This window comes from Glandiceps talaboti, chromosome 23, assembly GCF_964340395.1.
Source record: "Glandiceps talaboti chromosome 23, keGlaTala1.1, whole genome shotgun sequence".
Lineage (NCBI taxonomy): Eukaryota > Metazoa > Hemichordata > Enteropneusta > Spengelidae > Glandiceps > Glandiceps talaboti.
The window spans coordinates 1,802,551-1,825,610 of NC_135571.1; the positions used below are offsets into that span (position 1 = coordinate 1,802,551).

At 35.7% G+C, this 23,060-nt stretch overlaps 3 protein-coding genes across 4 annotated transcripts in view; 2 read left to right on the forward strand and 1 right to left on the reverse strand.

Annotated features, from left to right (window-relative positions):
• The first annotated feature begins 231 nt into the window (after positions 1 to 231).
• Positions 232 to 7,297, forward strand: LOC144453078 (uncharacterized). The gene is made up of 9 exons (XM_078144354.1): positions 232 to 355; positions 1,899 to 2,045; positions 2,323 to 2,494; positions 3,103 to 3,186; positions 3,845 to 4,090; positions 4,438 to 4,575; positions 4,943 to 5,092; positions 5,598 to 5,806; positions 6,913 to 7,297. Exons 2-9 carry the CDS (start codon positions 1,908 to 1,910, stop codon positions 6,925 to 6,927), a joined length of 1,152 nt encoding a protein of 383 aa, XP_078000480.1. The 5' UTR covers positions 232 to 355; positions 1,899 to 1,907; the 3' UTR covers positions 6,928 to 7,297.
• Positions 7,298 to 8,183: 886 nt separating this feature from the next.
• LOC144453003 (uncharacterized) lies at positions 8,184 to 11,976 on the forward strand. The gene is made up of 5 exons (XM_078144256.1): positions 8,184 to 8,632; positions 9,257 to 9,357; positions 9,505 to 9,707; positions 10,263 to 10,380; positions 11,180 to 11,976. The coding sequence occupies exons 1-5, from the start codon at positions 8,209 to 8,211 to the stop codon at positions 11,867 to 11,869; spliced, it is 1,536 nt and encodes a 511-aa protein (XP_078000382.1). The 5' UTR covers positions 8,184 to 8,208; the 3' UTR covers positions 11,870 to 11,976.
• Positions 11,977 to 12,142: 166 nt separating this feature from the next.
• Positions 12,143 to 23,060, reverse strand: part of LOC144452628 (uncharacterized) — a 14,903-nt gene continuing 3,985 nt past the window's right edge. Inside the window, exons 3-7 of one of the 2 annotated variants that reach the window (XM_078143753.1) lie at positions 22,609 to 22,665; positions 18,215 to 18,319; positions 17,125 to 17,241; positions 16,195 to 16,288; positions 12,143 to 15,106 (exon numbers count right to left, since the gene is read on the reverse strand). In XM_078143753.1, the coding sequence (XP_077999879.1) occupies positions 14,913 to 15,106; positions 16,195 to 16,288; positions 17,125 to 17,241; positions 18,215 to 18,319; positions 22,609 to 22,665 (567 nt within the window). In that variant the 3' untranslated portion in view covers positions 12,143 to 14,912. The remainder of the gene's footprint in view (positions 15,107 to 16,194; positions 16,289 to 17,124; positions 17,242 to 18,214; positions 18,320 to 22,608; positions 22,666 to 23,060) is intronic. The other variant, XM_078143754.1, reaches the window with a different exon arrangement.

A 23,060-nucleotide genomic window follows, 5' to 3' on the forward strand; every position in this document is an offset into this window, starting at 1 on the left:
ACGTCATCGATTATCTTGAGGTCTGGCGATGGCTGATGGTAAAATATATGCTTCAATCATTAGAATACAACGTGTCTTTTAATCTACAGTAACTATGCCCGTAAAAACTATAAATTCACCCTGTTCTCCTAACGTAACTGTTTATCTATATTAAACTATGCAGTATACTCAATTCATAAACGACGGCACAGTCTTGGTGTCACGAGCAAGTCATTAGCATAATAACAAAAATACCGTGCATTGATAAACACAGTGTAATTGTTCGCCACCATGGTCGACTCCGGTCCAAGAAAAAAATAGTTTTACTGAACAGAAATCGTTGATTCAATGGTTGGAAACTTGGGCTAAGCAAAAGGTAAGTTATCGTTCGTCGTATTTTGTAATTTATGCATACTGCTTATGTGATAAGTGTGATTACTTTATACACAGCATGGCTGTATAACGGTACACGAAGCTTAGGGTCATGTATATTGAGCTTCATTATTAGATCCGGGATGGTACACCTATTGTAACCATGGTAACCATTGTTAGTGACATTGTGTTGATGACGAAGTATGGCAGCAGAACAATTAAACACAATAAGCAAAAGAATACTTACATGACTGCTACATGAAGACGAAAATCAAGACAGTGATATTTGAAGTAAAGATTTTACTTTAAGATTCATAATATTTTCGCTAGTCCGTTTTAGGTGTTACATTTATGAGCATTACTTGTATGGCTTGTGTTGTATTGTTAAAGGTTCACTTAGAAAACAGGGTTAAATTCTAGGTTTGGAAGACACAGTTGTGTGGCAGGCCTTTAGAAAAAAATGGTCTAGAGAAAAAGGAACAATCCTATGTAATCCTCTTAGCTTCACTGATAATATAAAACTAATGTGAGAACCTGGGATTGAAACCCTGGCATTTAAGGACTGACTTTGTGAGCGCGACTGTACAATATCTTTGATCGAAAATTGCCTAAACGTTAAGTTCAAACGTTTAGTTAGTATTTCCAATACGACGTGTCGACCAGCCCTACCAGCCAACACCCAAGATAACTGGTCAGGGCTTAATGAAACGGCGCATCTCACAGTTTAAGTTTAGAATGTCGTGATTTTCATAAAAGGCTAAATTTTGTTCTGTTAGGTGGGAGTTTTAATATAATCCACAGTGTTTTGCCCTGTATACTCGATATATCACGTCATACACGAGAACAGGGCATTGAATATTTACGACGCTCTGTTTATTTGTACAATACCTTGGTCATAATGATTGTATTTACGATGCTTTAGTCGATATGCTCATCTTGCCCCGAGAGATGACCTCAGGGAAGACACAATAAGACGAGCTGACCCTTTCACAAATGTAAGAAAAGACAGCCGCTACCATTATTAGCAAAGACATCAACTAGTCCCGTTATTGTCTGTTCATAAAGCGACACTGAACAACAGTTTCAATGGAGTGTGTGGCGGTATACGTATTGAAACCCACAGACGTTAAAAACAGCGATGACTGCTCATACAATGTATAAAACTAGCTAAAACGTCAACAGGGGAAACGGGGGTTGTGGCTGTTTTTATCTCAGCTGCATTTGCATGCTTAGAGGACTCGGAGAGTCATTTTCTCCGACTCCGGATCGCACGATTACTCTAACATAAACTCTTAGATTTAGCTTGGAAAGGGTGTGTTGTAAAGTGCTGCAGCAGGCATAATGGAAAGTAAGCAAACGTCAGAACTTGAGTTGATCAAATTGAACCAATTGTCCTCAGAATTGTTTGGACAACACGATTCAAAAGACGAAGTTTTTCGTCAGTATTGATTTCATTTGTTATCTTACTTACCAAAACTCATATTTTTCTCCGAGGTGAATTTTTGTCTGACAACTTTTTTTTGTTGGTATTGTTTGTATCTATGCAGGAGATTACAATGAACCAAGAACAAAGGGAGATCCTGTACGGAAATTCTAAATTTATCAGTGAGAAGATAAAGTTTGATAAATTTGTCGCCGAAACTCACAAGCATTATCCACGAATATTGAACGAGGGCGATACAAAGGCTTTAGATGTAAGTTGTAAATACAACCCGCTAAAAAAGAGCGTTTAATTGCTCATAGTAAGGCATATTTTTTTTTTAAATGTGGTTCTAGATCTGTTTACACTCAATGTTAGAATAGGTAGTTTGATTTTTTTTATTTCATTTTATCATATATATATATTTTTTAATGTGTGAGTATGACAGAATTCGATAAATATCGAATTTCACAGAATTTGATATTTATATTTGTACCAAAGAAATATAAATGATGGTCATACTTTTTAGTTTTGTTTTCATTTTCTTCCAGATACGTCAAAAGGAAGCGAAAACCTTTTATTTGATTCGAACCTTTGAACGGATTCCTGACGGATTTTATAAATTTTATGCCGTCTTAAAACAAAGTGGTCACACTGGATCTATTTTAGAAGTGTTAGAACCAGGTCTTCAGAAAACACAAATTCCTGAACCAAACAAAAGAGGTAACTTGTGTGTGTGTATATAATTCTGTCTGTCTGTCTGTCTGTCTGTCTGTCTGTCTGTCTGTCTGTCTGTCTGTCTGTATGTCTGTATGTCTGTCTGTCTGTCTGTCTGTCTGTCTGTCTGTCTGTCTCTCTCTGTGTGTGTATGTATGTATGTATGTATGTATGTATGTATGTATGTATGTATGTATGTATGTATGTATGTATGTATGTTTTTATTGCTTGCTTGTTTGTTTGTGAACGGCGAAATTAAGAAAAGGGACGTGTGGGCGGAGTGAGGACGAAGATTGATAGGTGAGATCTGGATATATGAAAAAGGTTACGAACAGAAAGGATGAGGAGGGGTAAAGGAACAGAGGCTCACATACATGCACATATAGACAGACAGACATACAGACAGACAGACAGACAGACAGACAGACAGACAGACAGACAGACATAATACATACATACATACATACATACATACATACATACATACATACATACATACATACAGACACGTGTACACAGTTTTAAGCTGTGTTTGTAACCGTGATAACAATGTCTTAGATAGATTATACCATAGGTAGGTACATTTCGTAATGACGTGTGTTTTGTGTTTGTAGAGAGAACATCGGCCAAAGAAAGGAATCGTATACCGGCAACGTCTTCAACGAAAAGACAACCCGCTGTCAATCATGACACTTCAGGTAAGTTAGTTTTTTCTAGGTAGCCCTCTTCAACCTATTTCACAGAATTCGATATTTACATCATAATTATTTAGATTATCGAATGCTGATTTGAACCAGATTTAATTAAAACGGCGCTAAGGTAGAATTCCTAAATATTTTATGTTTCTTAACATCATAGCCAAATCAAAATCATGAAATGATGGATTACTAAATCAATACTAATCAGACAGAATGATTTCAAATTATGGATAGCTCTGTGGTTTTCATCTTGGAGTCATGATGGTTAGCGTGACCGGCTTGGAATCTACAGGTTACAGGTTCGAACCCTGTCGCTGCCTGCTGTTTGTTTCTGAGTGGCTAAAGTCCTTGGGCAAGATTTGAACCACGACTGTGCCTCAGTCAACCCAGCTTTATAATTGGGGACCTGGTAGGATGTAGCAAAGGCTTTAATCCTATGCGCTGAAATGGCTGCAATGGATTGTATGCTCCCCGGGGAGTTGAGGAAGACTAAAAGGGCCGTTGTGCCGTTCTGATCCGAGCCAGGGGTAATAATTGTAAAGCGCTTTGAGCACGGCATGGGAAAGCGCTATATAAGAACCCAACATTATTATGATTATTATCTTTATTTTATTTGAAAAGAAGCTAACAGTAGATTTTTTTTTTTTTTTTTTTTTAGATCTTCTTGCAGCCATTGCCACTTCGATTACAACTGCGTTGGACAATTGTGAAGGAATGAAAAATCTAACAAAATCTCAGAGGGAATTGTCAAACAAGATTGATTCGCTGTCTCTGGGTCAAACAATGATGTCTGATAAAATTGACAGTCTGTCAGAGGGGATGAATTCCAAGATGGCGGACATGAAACAAGATATTGAAAAGACCATTGCAATGTTGAAAACATCTGTTAACAAACTAGAAAAGGGTAAGATATCATCTCGATCCAGATACACTATGGGATAAAATTCCTGTCCCTGCCAGAAAATAGAGTCAATGGTTTCATGTGTATGTATGTATGTATGTATGTATGTATGTATGTATGTATGTGTGTGTGTGTGTGTGTGTGTGTGTGTGTGTGTGTGTGTGTGTGTGTGTGTGTGCGTGCGTGCGTGCGTGCGTGCGTGCGTGCGTGCGTGCGTGCGTGCGTGCGTGTGTGTGTGTGTATGTATGTATGTATGTATGTATGTATGTATGTATGTATGTATGTAATTACGTACAAGATTTCAAGCGGTATTTATACGATATTTCGCTCGTTCCCTTTTTAATGAAAAGAGTTTTCTGAAGACAGAAAGTCAAGGGAAGAATTGCTGAAGACAATAAAAGAAGTGAAAACCCAAACCCAGGAATTGGAAGACAAATATAACAATGTTGTCGATAATTTTGAAGAAATGAAAGTAAAGATGGAACAAGGTAAATCAAATTATGTAGTTCAATGACGTTTCAAGTTACTTTTCTATATATTTATCAATACAACAGAATTCCAAGACAAATGTTTTTTAATAAGTTGATATAGGAATAAAATTTGGATTTTAAGTCATAAAAAAGAAGTATATATATATATATATATATATATATATATATATATATATATATATATATATATATATATATATATATATATATATATAGGTATAAGGATAAAGGAGAACGGAAATAATAAAGCTAGTCAAGTCCGTCTCCTAGATCACCTAGAAGACCTTAAGTCATTGTAAATGCTTTTACCAACGAACCCGTTATATTTCATTCACACACATCTTCTATTTTTATCACTCCATAGCACTTGCTGTTGAAAGAGAAAGCAGAGAATCCCTCCAGGAAAGTGTCAAGGAACTTATTGCCCAGAATAAAGATCTGACAGAAAAATATGAAGTAATGTTTGCAAAAGTAGATGACATGGAAGAATCTGTACAGTCAGCACATTCACTGGGTAAGAACTATTTATATTAATAAGACTGTTTCCACTTATGGAAATGTAACAGATAGGAAAACATATGTAAGAGAATTGGAGCTTTTGTTCTGTTGTTTATTTCAATATGATTCTATTAAAACATAGACAATTTTTTCCCAAAATTCAAGGATCAAGGTACCTGATGTACATATAGTAGGTACTTGTTGAGAGAGTGAGATATGTCATGTGGAAAAGTACCACCGAAGAAGCGTAACGGTCAATGATAAATATTGCGTCGATTCCTGATTTTACAATATCAACCTTCCCCTGTAATATCCTAAGGAGTCAAATCATGAAATGATTGACAACAGCAATGCATAAATTTCGTCAACTGTTCTTCAGTTTTTCTGAATATTATAAGGTCCGACATCAAAGGTTTATGATTTAAAGTGTAATATGTTTTTCACAGGCACACAGTTTGCTTCTGTCACTATTTGCCTTCTTTGATTTTTTTTTAAATTAAAAAAAAAATGTTTTCCTACAGGTCGATCTCTGAAGGAAATCATGGAGGATTTGGAGACAAAGTTAAAGGGTGCAGAAAATATCAACAATACTGAATTCCTCGGTGAAATTGCAAATGTCAACAAAGACTTAAGAAAGTTAGAGAAATGGTCTAAGTCAAAGTTCAATGCAGTAGATACTAGACTTAGATTGTGTGAAGCTGATTTGAATAGAGAACACTTCAGGGACAAGGTACGTGGGGAGAGAGAGAGAGAGAGAGAGAGAGAGAGAGAGAGAGAGAGAGAGAGAGAGAGAGAGAGAGAGAGAGAGAGAGAGAGAGAGAGAGAGAGAGAGAGAGAGAGAGAGAGAGAGAGAGAGAGAGAGAGTGTGTGAGAGTGAGAGAGAGAGAGAGAGAGAGAGAGAGAGACAGAGAGAGAGAGAGAGACAGAGAGAGACAGAGAGAGAGACAGAGAGAGAGAGAGAGAGAGAGAGTGTGTGAGAGTGAGAGAGAGAGACAGAGACAGAGACAGAGACAGAGAGAGACAGAGACAGAGACAGAGAGACAGACAGAGACAGACAGAGGCAGACAGACAGACAGACAGACAGACAGACAGACAGACAGACAGACAGACAGACAGAGATAGAGACAGAGAGCGACTGTGAGCCATAGACAGAGATACAACGACAGAGACAGAGAGCGAGACTGAGACAGATAAACAGAGACAGATATAGAGACAGACAGACAGACAGACAGACAGACAGACAGACAGACAGACAGACAGACAGAGATAGAGCGAACGAGAGAGACAGAGAGAATGACTGACTGACTGACCGACCGACCGACATGTAGATAGACAGACAGACAAGCCTATGCCAACAGACATGAATCAGTTTACCAACGATATATGACTACACTATAACATCACTAATTTATGACAAAATTATTTTAAGTTCACTGATCATTTCTACGACTTTGGAGCGTGAGCTGTGATAGTACATGTCAACTAGCCAGACACGATTTATATTGACATAGGGCGCCCTCATACACAAGATATCATGACGAAAATCTACCTCGAATGACCTTGGGAAGTTGAACAAGATAATAATTTGCTGTTATACGTCAGGACCATGGTTACTACGTGCACATAGGATGATAAATATTTTGAACAGTTTTTGTGGCAAAAAATAGCTTAGTTTCATCAATGTTTCTATTAAAGTCAAAGGCGACAGGTACTACAATTTCTAAAAAAAATTTGATAAACGATTGTGAAGTATTATTTCAACACTGATCATTGGAATATTAATGAAAAGACTTCACTTTGACTGAAAAAATTACATGGACGTTTACTTCATTACAGGTACACATTCAGTAAGCAGCTGAGTGGTCCAAAATTATCTTTCAAGATGGACAACCCCCACCGCACCCTTCTCTCCACACACAAGGCATCTTTGTAAAAACTTCTCCATTTCCATGACAATGCCAGTTTTTAATCAAAATCCTAGCTATAAATGAGAGTTTTTCTATGATCATGTGCAAAGACGTTATGTACAATGTAAGACTTTAAGTTCTATTCATTTAAACAGGAATGTGTACTATGAACACTGCAAAGAAGCACACAATGGGGAACTTGCAAACCCGCCATGTTGAATGCTGCATCATGGGAAATGTGATACTACTACTAATGAATTGGTATTGTAAACAATACTGTTACATTGTTTGCAACCACGAATGATCAATTCATAGTCACCCTGATTTTTGTGGGAGGTTAATTTTATCAGTAGCTCCAGATTAGGTATTACGATAACCATAGATAATCCCATAGTCCTTTGCGTCTGAGCATACTCAGTCTGGATTGCAAGTTCCCTATTCGATAGTTCTAACATTAACGTAAACTTTAATATTTTCTGGAGTAATTTGATATCATTCCAAAATCATTGTTAATTTACATTTAGGATACCACGAACTGTTTGTCTAGAGTGTCATTTACAAGAAGAGATTCGACTTTAAAAGATTATTTCTTTAATAAATTTGAAACTAATGCAACAATGGTTTGAAACGACGAACGTCTAGAATGTTCTCAAAGTGTGTTCACCATGTTATGTTTAATAAAATAAATAAATAAAAAGAAAATATATTTCTGATATTTGTGTAAAAGATGTATATACGTGTATTAACAGTCACTTGTTTCCCTAGTTCTGCCATAGACAATAGAGAGGTCCCTCTCTATTGTCTTTGGTTCTGCCTTGGAATATTTCCACCAGGATAAAATAAAATGTTTAACATAATGATACACCATGCAACACAGTCCCCCTATCCATAGAGGGACTGTGGATAACACTAACAGCAACGGTTGCTTTTTGTGAGTTTGCGCACAGATTTGCGCGATCATAGAAACAAATATAATTCTGTTCCTTCCCTATATAGTTAGCTAAACATATCTATATTATCGTTATTATCGAAATTTTATTTCCTCCTTATGGAAATATTCCAAGACATACATGTAAGTTGGGAAACGAGTGCATGTGATATAGAGTATAACAATGTATGCATGAGACTACAACATCCGGGACTTTGGAACAAGAAGTACATGTCACCGAAACATAATACCCATGATCCTATGCGAGAGTGACCATCCTGTCGATTATGTTGAGCGATGGGATTAGTGTGGATATCGAAAAGAAGTAAATGTGGATGTGTTTCAAGTACATCTTCAAGTATCGACAGTAGCCATACACGTCAGCCACTTTTCAAATTACCTCCGATTTCGTCGCCAACCTGTCCTTTCGGCGGATCAGCACAAGCTAGTGGTTCGGGATCGAGTGTTCGTGGTCCTTCGACTCGTACGTGGGATGCAACGCACTATAAGCTATTGAACTTCAATTTACACAGGGGCAGAAATACTGTTGCAGAATATGTTGCTCGTTCCCTAAGCGCTACTGAACTGCAGGTAACCATACAGCGTGTACTGGAGATACTATTTTACCCCACACCAGCCCTACATAAACCCTTTGAATTAGACCCACCAAGAATTATACAAGATGGCGTCATCGAGATGTCAACAATGAGAAATTGGATAGGTATGTGCATTAACTAGGTTGTTGTACAGGCTATTTTTCATCCCTATTCTTTACTTAGTAAAAATGTCATAACTTTGTTAAAAATATTGGCTCCATATTTACACAGTGTGTTCTTTATAAATTCAACATATCAACAAACACATTAAAATATTGTTTGTTTATGTTATGATGAAATTTGACACGTGTGTACATGTATATTAATGTCATTTTTTTCATATTTTTAAATTTTTACAAGGTAATTGTTGTTTTTTTCGGGTTTTTTTCACTACTGTCATCATAAATTTTAAATTCGTATTCAACTTTGCTGAAATTTAATTCCATTTGGTTGCTATTATCTGTCAAAATTGCAATTTTTGTAAACCTGTATCCCATTTACAATGAAGCAGTGTTCCCTGGCCGTTAAACTGTTGGGAAATTCCAACCATATGTTTCTTGTCCTTGTCTAATCTTTGAAAATTAGGTATCATTTTAAAGCCAAATAAATTTTCTACATTACACTTCCAATTACATATGTACACTCATCCAAACATCACATATACAGCTATGATGGTATGTAAGTATTACAAGTTTCACAGCAATATCCCCAACTTCAACGAATTATGAATATCCCATTATATTTTGTAGAAAATGATGAAATCCTACAATATGCGCTTGACCTGTTGCAAGAATGTGAGGAAGACTTCAACCTCCACACAGCATCCATTGAAGAATATACTGCATTGAAAGTATGCTATCATTTCATCAAAAACACTATTGGTTTTGAAAGGGTCTATCTTTACTTTCAATTTGATTTTATTTTAATTGATACACTATACAAGAATGTATACAAGATACATTAATCCGTCTGTTTTGTGTTTGTTCCTATAACACAGCACTACATATACAACGACTTTAAAGTCAAGGAAAAAACAACATTAACTGAAGATGTTATTGTTGGGATAAAGAAGCTCGTGTTGGACATCTTCAAATGTTGTGCAGAACGTGAAAGCAGAGAGGAAGTTTTTGATCACCTCATATATGACATGATGTCACTTATCATTATGGGTGAAACATGTCGCCTAGACTACAGAATTAGGTAGGTAAACGTGATTTTAGATGTGATTATTAACTTATTATTATTATTTTTTTATGGTAGTAAGTGGGAAGGGTGGACTCCGAACACCATCAATATTAATATTAGTATGACGTTGGATTGACCACATGACCTACACTGTTGGTCGTTCTAGCAAACTTAAAAATATGTGGAAGTTTTTCCCCGGTTGGTTCAAACTTAGTTAATTTATTTGGTTTATACATCAACTGTCAACATGTATCACCTTTCTAATAGCTAGCTGTGTTATATGTTCTTGGTACACACCACATGTCTAGTAGCTAACTAGTTGTGTTACATATTGTTGGTACCATTTCATTGTCCTTGTGGTGTATTTATTTGTATGTTTTAGACACATGGGCCCTCTACAATTTAACAGCAAAATGTGTACATAACAAGTGAAGAGCAAAACTTCATCTTTTAATTTTGCATTCAATGTAAACAATGTACATGTAGATTTTTGCATAACTTTTGCAAACAGTTACTGTCACTAGAATGTATGTTATTCACTAGGAAAAATGTACTCTAATTACTTTCCAGTTTATATGGAGCAACCAAGAGACAGTTTGAAATCTGTGGATCACAAGTGACATCATTCAGTAATGTTCTATTGGCATATGAGCCCAACCTACATCAATATCCAGTTATGTTAAGTGAGGTATGTATTAATAATACAAGTACCTAATTAATTTCAGTTGATAGTGGTACTATTACTAGATTAACTAGATTATTAATTTTTTTTAGCACAACTGAACTGAAGGTTCAGTAGTGCAATAGGCATCACGAAGTGTCTGTCTGTGTGGATGTATGTGTAAACAACTTAAAGTAAAAAACTGCTGGACCGATTGCTTTGATATTTCGTGATCATGTTACTTCTGGTGTCTATTTGGGAAATTGATAAAATGAAAATGATTGCTGCAGACATGTGGGTTTTGGGTCAAAAAATGTGATCTTTGGTCAAAAAACTCTAAACTCCAAAACTACTGGGTAGATTGGTATGAAATTTGGTGGAAACATTCTTAGGGGTGAGTAAATTAAGGTTTGTTCATCATATGATTCCTTCAGTAATTTATTAGGAATGAAAATGTGTCTTTTTGGTCAAAAACCTATAATTCCAAAACTTCTCAGCAGATTGGACTGAAATTTAAAAGGAATGGATCTGTAGGTGTATAGATGAAGAATTTTTAAGCATATCACGATCTCATCAGTAATATGCAAATACGGTATAAAATGTGAAATTTGGTCAAAAATTTATATCTCAAAAAGTACTAGGTCAATGAAGCTGAAACTTGGTGAGAGGTTTCCAGAAGTCTTAATCTACAGATTTTGTTCTTAATAATTGGACAGAATTGGTTGTAGCTAACATGACCACGCCCATAGCAACAACTAAATGGGAGTATATTTTGGTCGAAAACAACCAGACTAATGATTCTCCTTTCCTTGTTTATGTTATGTAGAACAAAAGTGGTTTGCCCGAAAAAAAATCAACTGCATCAAGCCGTCCTTACAAGAAACCACATATGGAACATAAGAAAATCTCACAGGTTATTGGCCACGCTGTCAGTGTTGCAGATGAATCTGTATTTGAAACAGATGATTATAAAATTGTGTACCATATTTCTCTTAAGGGTTTAGGCAAGCTTATTATTACTCGTACACATGTTGCAAAGAACACCCTTAAGAAAATAAAGGAGGGCTGTCTGGTGAAAAAAAAAGTTGTGCCATCTCCTTCAAATGTTGAGCCATCTCCTCTGAAAGTTGCGCCATCTTCTTCAGATGTTGAGCCATCTCCTCTGAAAGTTGCGCCATCTTCTTCAGATGTTGAGCCACCTCATTCCAAAATTGCGCCATCGTCTTCAGATGTTGAGCCACCTCCTTCAGATGTTGAGCCATGTCATATTTATGCTGAACTGTCTCCTTCACATGTGGTTGAATCGACCATTCACCTTGACAGCCACCCTGTCCACCTTTTTGTTTATTTGTACATACCAATTTTAATTCTGGTGAAACTTTGTAATTTTATTCACGAACCTACTGTAAAAGATGTACCAAAAAAACAAACAAGAAAATCAAAACCAATCTTAAAACGTCCAAGTAAGAGGAAGCAATATGAATCGACTCCCACAAAGAAAAGGAAGAAAACCTAGGTGATTCTAGTCTCTTTGCTAAGAGAGAGCTAGCAGAGCTATAGAGCTAGATGGACTGTCTTATTTTTTGAACTTGTCCATCTACTTTTAAGCTCCACTATCGAAAACATACATACATACATACACACATACATGCATGCATACACACACATACATACATACATACATACATACATACAAACATACATACATACTTACATACATACATACATACATACATACATACATACATACATACATACAGTAACACTATAAGATAAACTCGGTTGAAGATTTTTAATAAAGTATTTTGAAATGAATATGAATTCGTGAACGGTTTGTGTCATATAATATTAACAATACATTGCTAAGAATAATCATGGCCATGGTAAAAACATTGCACAAATTTTTACATCATCTTTGCTCCGATCTCTAGAAAATAATTTACCTCAATTCATTTATACTGGGCAGTGTCTTATTGATGTTACAAATTCCTTCTTGTTTAGAAATCATTATATTTTATTAATTTTAAATGTGAAGAAAAATTCAAAAGTCAATAATGCTTATATTTGATGGGAAATTTAGGAAGGACTCAGAATGCTTTATTTAATATATTTGCACTTAGAATTTCTGTCCCGTATACTGTCTCGCAAGTGTCGAATGGTTTTGTCTTTTGTCGGGTGGACTAATTTTTCAGGAAGGTTATAATATACCGATGAAGTCTGTGTGTCTGTGCATGCGTGTGTGTGTGTGTGTGTATCACGATTTCCGAAAAAATGGCTGCATCAATTCAAACGAAATTACATAGACATGTTCCGTAGGGTAATGGCCAGAACTGATTAGGTTTTGGTAATAATCCGATGAATATTAATGACCAATTTGAGTAATTAATCGATCGAACGAGTATAAAGTTGGCCTCAGATTCAGATTCAGGTAGCATTATCTTATGAACTTATATCGCATTAGATAAACTGTGATCAAAATGATTGTTAAGATTGGGAGAAAAAAACGTCGAAATCACCTAATATAAATAGATACTGAAAATGCAATTAAGAGACATCAAACGTAGCCATAAGAATGAGGATTGAGTATTTATTTTGGATTTTAAATCCATAAATCAATCTCATCATGGCTTCCTCCTTGAAAAATCAACGTTCAACAACATTATCGAAGTCTGTGTTTGTCACCAAATACGTTGTAGAAAGCTAAAAGATGTGCAACAATTCAATGAACTGCAAACAAGGACCTGGTATATGTTGTTGTGTCACATTGATTTTTCAAGTAGAAGTGATGATAAAATTTTGTAAATTAAATAGCCAATATAAATACCTAATTCTCATCCTTATGGTCACGTTTATAAAAAATATGTATTTTAGATCTAAATTTAGTTTAAATATATAGGCATATATGAAATGTTCCCACGTTTATGGATAAATTCTGAATAAATAAATGTACTAGCGTTAGACTCGATTGACTTACTGTGGACATATGGATGAGGATTTGGCATATAGTTTTAGATATTTTATTTATAAAACAATCATGGCTTCATAGTTGAAAAAATTAATGTGAAACACCAAAGACCAAGTCTGTGTTTGTAACTCAATACATTGGAAAAATCTAAACTATGTGTAAAAAGTTTGTTATTGTACGAACATATTGAAACACAGGCTTGGTCTTGTGTAGTTTTACATCGACTTTTCAAGTAGCAAGCTGTGATAATTTTTTTTTTCATAAATTGAAAATCTAAATCCTCGTTCATATGGTTATTTTTGAGTCTAGAAACTAACAGTTGTTAAGTGACTATAAGTACACTGTAAATAATAACACTCTGATGACTCTTATTGTTATAACAGCTAAAATAAACTGGCGCCAAAATGTAAAAGCATTGCCTCTTCGGCAAGCTGTGTGCACGCCAGAATAAATACGTTTATCTAGATACCATGCATAGTATCGTAGTCTACAAGCGTCAGTTAAAACTTTTTGCGCGAGTTTTTATCGAATTAAAACATATTATTGGATCAACGAGTCACATGAACCATATCAACTTGTCAATATGTTGAGATTGGCGTCATCATATCAAACTATTTTTTAAATATAAAATACTCCAGAAGGTTACTTACATCATTATAACAAGGTAAGGAATGCATTTACAAAGTATTCGGAAGAGGTACTTTAAACCTAATAAAAATTCGGTGGTTTTCTTTTTTGCTTTGTTTTTTTTCCGATAAATTACATGTATAATGTCCGACTCAATATTGAAAGCGGATATCCTCAAATTTTGGCATCAACATTTGACGTCATCACCTCATGACGTCATCAACACGTGACAAAACGCTGGCTCATGGACAATGGAAGTTATAATTGCTTACGCTTGATAAATAGTAGTCGTTAATCACTGTCTCTAGAAAGTCCAATATTGCCACAATATTTCAAGATGGCCGCCATATCGTGGGTTCTTGTAGGCTCTTACTTTGCATAATTAAGAAACCTACTTTGCATATCAAAAATGCATATTTTGCATAACCGTTTGCATCTAACAGTTACATTTAAAAAATGTTTCCTTTAAGTGCTTGTGTACTGATAGAAAGTTAGCTATACAAACTAAAGCATACAATGGTTATGTATTGAAATATGTATGTAAAATATTAATAGACCATGCAGGCAAAGTTTTAGTTAAGAGTCGTGCAATCAGAAAATAAAAGAGAACTCTATATTCTGTCTTGTTAAATGGTGCAATATAAATATGCCAAGAGAAAACACACTAGTACATGTATTATATTTGCACAAACAGACCGGAAACGGTATTCTGACATGGAAGGGAGGGTGTTGACCTCATTTCACGGTGAAAACAGACCGGAAGTATTCTAACATGAAAGCGAGGTTGTTGACCTTGTGCTGTCATTTGCATAAACATCCCGGAAATGGTATTCAACCGGAAATTACTATTCTGACATGAACAGGGGGTTCTTGACCACATCCTATCATCTGCTTGTACGGTACCGACTTAAACTACCTAACTATGACGGAGCGTTAACGTGAAACACTTGTATAAAGAGGGCGCACTTCATGTTCCCGTTGTTGGCAGGAGATCTCGACAGTTTGTGGTGCTTTTTTGGTTGTCTTTCGGTAAGGGTGGTGGAAGACGTCCAATCCTTTGCATACTATTCAGTCCATTTGTTGAGCGTATTGTAATGTGTTCTGGGATTACTAGCCAGTAATTTCTGCCCTCTGTCGGTGTATCTTGCAACTGTTGTTTGTCTAGATAACAAAATAGGTGGTAATGAAGCATAAACTTTAATACTGAGAATGCCTTACTGTTAGTTTAAACATGTCTGGCTTTGCTAAATTGTCTGTTTTTACACTGATAATGAGAAGCTATATACCAATGAAAGAAACTTTATACTTTTTTATTACTTTGTTCACGAAATCTCAAACTCATTCTCAGTTCAAACCAGGGCAAAAAATTAGGGGTCATCGTATAAATTTTAACAAAAGGGAAAAAAATAATGCTCAACAGACAACTTGGTGTAGCCGAAGAGGGCGTTTAACCATAGAAATATTTACAATCGTTCAAATGCAATGTTGACAATTACAAAGTATATCAATACAAACAGATTAGGGTAGTGATGACGTAATCATGAGCAAATTTTCTCCATAAACCTTAACTGGAAATCTCCAAAATAGGCTTCAATTTTATCAAGTGCACGTCATCTTTACGAAATTTCAAAGTGGAGTAAAGTTACCGAGGTAATATTTTATCACCCAAAATCATACGTGCTAGTAAGTTGACAGCAGTAATCAATACATATACCAAGGCAGGAATATGTCTGACTAGGAGCTTCCTTAAAATATGGGAGAAAAAACACATCTACATCCCATAGTTAACACTAGCCTGTAAAGCAAAACTTATGTGGTTGGTGATATCCACAGTTATAAATACAACTGCTGACATCAGACTGTGAACGAACGGAACCTGTCACAAACAGGGAAAGTAAACAGATGAATTGAATTATTACACTTGGAACAGCATGTTGGAAGTACAGAGACTTGTATTACATTTTATGGTTTAATTAGATCAGTTTTATGGCTTCTTTATGTCTACATGAAATGCCAGGAAACTTCTAATATGTTTGTGACTGTGATCTATTTCGTAAAGAGGGCACCATACAACTGTTCTTATCAAATGGTGAAATGTAATACAAGTCTCTGTACTTCCAACATGCTGTGCCAAGTGTCACTACTCCAATTCAGTTGTTTACTTTCCATTCTCTTCGTCCACGGTCTGCTATCGGCGGTTGTAAGTTGTAAGGCCTTGCATAGAGAGGATCTAACGTACGTATACTTACTAAGACCAAGGAGTTCTGTTAACTGATTGTGATCTGTAGACGGTATCATGATTACTGGAGACGTACCATTCTGACATGGGTCTTTATAATACATCTTTAAAAAAAAAAGAAAGGGGAAATAGGTCACCAATACATAAACATGCACACACGTGTGCCCAAGTGCACACATATCGCATATACATACATACATACATACATACATACATACATACATACATACATATGCACATACATACATACATACATACATACATACATGCATGCATGCATACATACATACATACACACACACGCGCGCGCGCACACATGTATATAGAATGATATAAACAATCATACACGCGCTGGCCTGTACACATAATATCAATTATCTACATGTAAATTATTACAATTTTAGTGTAAAGAAATTGCTCGAGCCAGCTCATGTCATTACAAATCTTACCGCTAGACATTGAACTAAACTTGTGTGTAATAAGTCAAAGGAATCCGTCGTATACCTGAACAATTATATAAGATTGATGTAATATTTATTAGATACTAACAGTGTGGTTGGTGGGTAGGAGAGACTCCATGTAATATGTGCATCAACGCTGGACATAAATTGTTATTACTGCGGAAAGCTAGCTATCGGCTAACTGTGATAGACATATACAAGTAAAACTATTGTGAAAGTTGATTAACGTGGTGGAGTACACATGTGAGTGGTAGTTGTGCCTTTTTTATGTTGATATAATCACCATGTGCTCAAAATATACCAAAACTATGAGATTGAATGTGTTCCCACTTGCCAAAAACTTGCCATCAGACAGCGTAATTCCACCAACGACCCTTGTTACCTTATTTCAAAGTAAAACGTTTCATCAGTATTTATAGTTTGTATTTATAGTTTGGCTTGCCATACTCAGGCGTCTTGCATCACTACTGCATACTTACGTTTGGTTTGTAGTCGCAAGAACCGAAATAACAACAGGCGAATACGCTTAAAACAGCTACAACAAACTCAGCCAGGGCAACGGCTATAACGGCACAGTCTACGATCTTCTGAGACATCTAAATAAAACGCAATAAAACCAAGGCCATATAGTATCAATTCAAGCTTAATTTTAGAAAATCGTATAACAATATCTCCTACACTAGACATCGAATATGTATAAGTTTGTCGTTTGCATACACATGCAGATATACAGCTAAAATGATGTTGGTTTGGTGTTTCACTCATGTAACATGACATTTAATACACACACTCAGACAACTTCTAATGCAAAAAGAAACAATTACATAGATGCCGCACACAGTGGAGATGTAGAAGTAGTCAAGTTGAAATGTTAATTATCAGTCACAAAATAAACAATTGCAGCCATTAAAATCATCAAGTCCATGTGTAATGTTTTCATTTTAGGCCTGTCTTTACTGCCCTGTCAAAGTATATCAATGCTTATCACTGGCCAATGTGATTGGGTAAAGGATCCTGCTGTGTTTATTGTGTCTCTGTTACTGTTTAGTCTAGAGTTGAAATATGTCTATCTTTGTGTCAAATACGTAATGTCCCATGAAACACCAAGCCTACATCATTTTAGCTGTAATGTCCCATGAAACACCAAGCCTACATCATTTTAGCTGTAATGTCCCATGATAAGTGAAAGACCAAGCCTACATCTTTTAGCTGTAATGTCCCATGAAAGACCAAGCCTACATCATTTTAGCTGTATTGTCCCATGAAACACCAAGCCTACATCATTTTAGCTGTAATGTCCAATGAAACACCAAGCCTACATCATTTTATCTGTAATGTCCCATGATGAGTGAAACACCAAGCCTACGTCTTTTTAGCTGTAATGTCCAATGATGAGTGAAACACTAAGCCTACATCTTTTTATTGAGCACTGTTTACCTCTCCAGTATAGCCACATTACATATACTGAGTTAATAATATATATATATATATATTTACTTACTGGCTATCTCTCCCAGAATATACAATATAAAGTACAGTAATGAATACAATTCATAATTATTGACAAACCTGTCCATAGTCTCCTTGGTTAATATATGCAACTACAGTTACAGGCATTAATACCATGGAACTTAAGATAGCTATTACCACGGAGAGCAGCATAAATAATATTGTCTGGAACAGAAACAATAAGAAAACGTTAGGTTTATTCTCAATTGGTTTTGGTAGTAAAGACAAGGTTCAAAAGACAAGGTAGCCTACCTGTATTGAGCAAAGAAAAGTTTTGTGTATACAACCGCTGACACCATACCGTGGACAAACGGAACCTGTTACAAACAAGAAAGGTAAACAACTGAATTTGATTAATAACACTTGGCTTAGCATTTTGGAACAGCAGAGGTTTGATAAGAACAGTTTTATGGTCTCTTTATGTGTACATGAAATGCCAGGGGAACTGGAAATTTGTTTGTAAACTTTAACTATTATGTAAAGTAACTATAAAACTGTTATTTATCAAATTTTGGAATGTAATATAAGTCTCTGTACTTCCAACATGCTGTGCCAAGTGTTATTAATCCAATTCAATTGTTTACTTTGTTTGTAACAGGTTCCATTCGTCCACGGTCTGATGTCGACAGTTGTATGTTTTTATAGTTACAATACATACTGAAACACACGACAATATGTTGGCTCCATACAGCAATATTTGTAAACCCGGGACTAACACAGTTGACATCGGGACTTATCTTGACTGTCTCGTACAAATGGTCACAAGTGAACTGAGCCCCGAACTTTCAAATACGTCACCAGGGGCGTCCTTATAATCCCTCCCTCTAATATATATACATATATATATATATATATATATATATATATATATACTAATTCAGTGTAAGAGGTAAGTCATAAACTGAAGGAAAAGCGCTCAATACTGAGAAGTAGAGCTGTATTTACATAAAATACACAAGTTATGGTACGGAGCCGTTACTCAGAGTTTATTTCAGACGACTGAAGATCGAATTCAAGCGTGAAAGTCTGAGAAACGGCTCCATACCATAACTTGTGTATTGTGTGTGTGTGTGTGTGTGTGTGTATATATATTATATATATATATACATATATATATATATATATATATATATATATATATATATATATATATATATATATATATATATATATATATATATATATATATATATATAGTTTTGGTAGTACTGGAACTCTTTCTTACAAATGTATATATATATATATATATATATATATATATATATATATATATTCCATCACTTGAATTTCCGTTAAAATTTAGTCGTCCGAAGATCGCATTCAAGCGTGAAACTCTGAGTAACGGCTCCGTACCATAACTTGTGTATTTTGTGTAATACAGCTCTACTTCTCAAGAAAGAGTTCCAGTACTACCAAAACTATTACGCTCTGCCACTGCGGTATAGAGCACTGTCTTAGCAGTTTGATACCCACCGAGTTATATATATATATATATATATATATATATATATATATATATATATATATATATATATATATATATATATATATATATATATATATATATATATATATCCGGGTACCAGTTCTTCTGCGAGTTCGAATTCCATCACTTGAATTTCCGTTAAAATTTAGTCGTCCGAAGATCGCATTCAAGCGTGAAACTCTGAGTAACGGCTCCGTACCATAACTTGTGTATTTTGTGTAATACAGCTCTACTTCTCAGTATTGAGCGCTTTTCCTTCAGTTTATGACTTACCTCTTACACTGAATTAGTATATATATATATATATATATATATAACTCGGTGAGTATCAATCTGCTATAAGACAGTGCTCTATACCGCAGTGGCAGAGCGTAATAGTTTTGGTGGTACTGGAACTCTTTCTTGGGTGTAACTCGGAGTTTCACGCATATTGCGATCATCAGACACTCTGAGGCCTACTCTCTGGGTGTGCTGTATATATAGAGTGTAGACAATAGAAATACCATCACTATTGTCTGTGTCGGTGGGTAGGTGTTGTATGTGTGGAGGTGTTGGTTGTTATTGTGTGGGTTATTGGGTGCGGACAAGTAAGTGTTGGCGGGTTGTTCCATGTTGGGCTTTGATGTTCCGTTAGTTAACGGGTTTAATAGTTTAGGTGATAGATGCTCTGTTGAAGTTGGACAAATAAAACTTATTCTCGTGTCGGCATTTGGATATCAACTCAGTTCTTTTGTTTAGTGTGGAGCTTTTGTCTGCTTTAATAATAGTTAGTTTTTCGGTTAAACACAGGTTGCATCGTTTTGTTTTATTGGTGTATGCTTGGGCTTTCTTGTTGATGGACCAGGATACGGAAAAAGGCTCATTGTTTCTTTTCAGTTTCCAAATGTGTTTTGATAGTTCTGTGCTGTTTTCGTGTTTTTCATGTTTGAATGACTGTTTGTGGTTGGCGTATCTCTGTTTGAAGTTGTTCTCTGTTAGACCGATATATACTTTTGTTTGTTTTCCGTGGACGGTGGCTTGGTATACGATGTTTTCCGTTTGGCATTCGCCGTTCAGAGGGCAGGTGTCTTTCTGTCTGCAATTACAGGGTTTTTGAGTGGGTTTAGTTTCGCTGTTGGAGATGGTGGCGTTATGCGCTTTGATTATGGTAGCCATGTTTGGCATGCAGCTATAACTGACTTTGACATTGTTTCTGTTGAATATTTTGTGTAACTTAGAGTCTGCTGGGAAATGTTTTGTGATTAGGTTGAGGAATCGTTTGCCTACATTGGTGGCTACATTTTTGCTGTATGGTGGGTTAAACCAGATGGTGTTTCTATTTCTGTTTTTCTTGTTTTTCTGCGTCGGGGTGCTGGTGTACGTGATGTTCTCTTTGTGGCCGCTGGTTTTTAGTGCATTTTGGTACAGTGGGGCTGCCTGGTTGAAGATGTGTTCGTCGGATGATATGTCGGAAATTCTACGGCCGATGGCTGACGATATGTTCTTGATGATGCTGGGTGGGTGGTTAGACTGTGTGTGTATGTACATGGGGTTGTCGTTGGGTTTCTTGTAAGGGTAATATTTACCGTTGTTGAGGTTGAGCAGACAATAGTGATGGTATTTCTATTGTCTACACTCTATATATACAGCACACCCAGAGAGTAGGCCTCAGAGTGTCTGATGATCGCAATATGCGTGAAACTCCGAGTTACACCCAAGAAAGAGTTCCAGTACCACCAAAACTATATATATATATATAATTATATAAGGTATGTTTCACCATTACCAATAATAGAGTGTTGCAATTGAGGTTTTACGCACAGATTTTCACCCGAGCAAAATGGCTTTCCAAACCCTAAAGTGTATCGTCGTATATTGAAGTGTGAAAAAAATATCTTTGGTATGTTGGTGACCATCGATTATATACTTTTGATAATTTTCATCTTTCTCTGTCGACGTTCTAATCTGCCCTAAGAGTATTATGGGATGTACATATGATAACATATATTGCTATGGTTTAATATTTCTCCTGTTAAATATTTTAATAACCATACTTTAGACTTTAAGTTCAACCTTAAGATCTCAATGACATACCTGTAGTTGTCGACATGCCGAGCTCTCGCTATGACGTATATGAAATATGCTATTAGTCACGTTTTGACTCTTGAGGGCGCGTATGATCAAAGGATTTTTTGACGGCATTTGAACTCTCGATTGTAAATTACAAACTTTAATGTTAGTACGATCGATATTACTCTTGTCTTTTAAAAATACTAAAAATCTCAAGGAAATTACGTCATTCTAGTAATGGAAAATATTTCTTTGTCGAGAATGAAGGCACACTAACAGAAATGTACTAGTTTTTCGAACGATTTTACAAAAAACCTGCCGGGTAACTCAACTCACGCGGATGATCATTCGAGAACGTTATCTGAGTGAATTGAAGTTATACAAACTCTGTAAATCTATGCTATAAATCATACACTGTCGTCGTTTATCGTGACAGTTTCTCAAATAAAACGAGACGATTATTATTCTGCATCGAATCTGGCTACGAAAGAGGTGAAGTGTGTTCAATAAATAAGGCGTTTAAAGTCTCTCTTCCAGACTTAGTGTCTCGATCACGATATTGTAAAATAGTCCGGGTTTGAACTTCAAAAAGGACGTAATTAGTCATAATAACTTAAGTATTTTGCACATGAACGAGAACATCGATTCATGTATATGCAAAATCGGGTCGTTGAGGGCGGGAACAATAAGTTGTTTATACTCAAATATTTGTTATTCTTTTAATGACGGTAATATTTTAATGTAAATGTGAGTTCTGTATAATCAATATTTGTTTCTTTTTTTAAAGACGCACCCTTTCACATTTTACTATGATAAACAATAAATCAATAATTGCTCATAACAATGTTCAGGATGTTATCGCTGCACTATTTGGTAGTCGCGGATCGTATATAGTTATTAAAAACATTAGAATACGTACATGTTTAGACTTTCTCCTGTAGACGGCTAGACCTCCGACAACACCAGTGATAGTTATCTAGATGAATAAAGGTAATATACTTCAAAATGGACTCAGAGAGACAGAGAGACAGACAGACAGACAGACAGACAGACAGACAGACAGAGATATAAAGATTCAGAGATACAATGATACAAATATACAAAGAGCCAATTTGTATCAAAGAGCCAGACAGACGGACGGAGACAGACAGACAGACAGACAGACAGACAGACAGACAGACAGACAGCCAGCCAGACAGACAGACAGACAGATAGATAGATAGATAGATAGATAGATAGATAGATAGATAAATAGATAGATAGATAGATAGATAGATAGACAGACAGTCAGCCAGAAGGGTTCGAAACAATACAAGTATGGTAGGTGACGTAGACATTGACAAACAAGATAGACTGATCGATTGAAGGTCT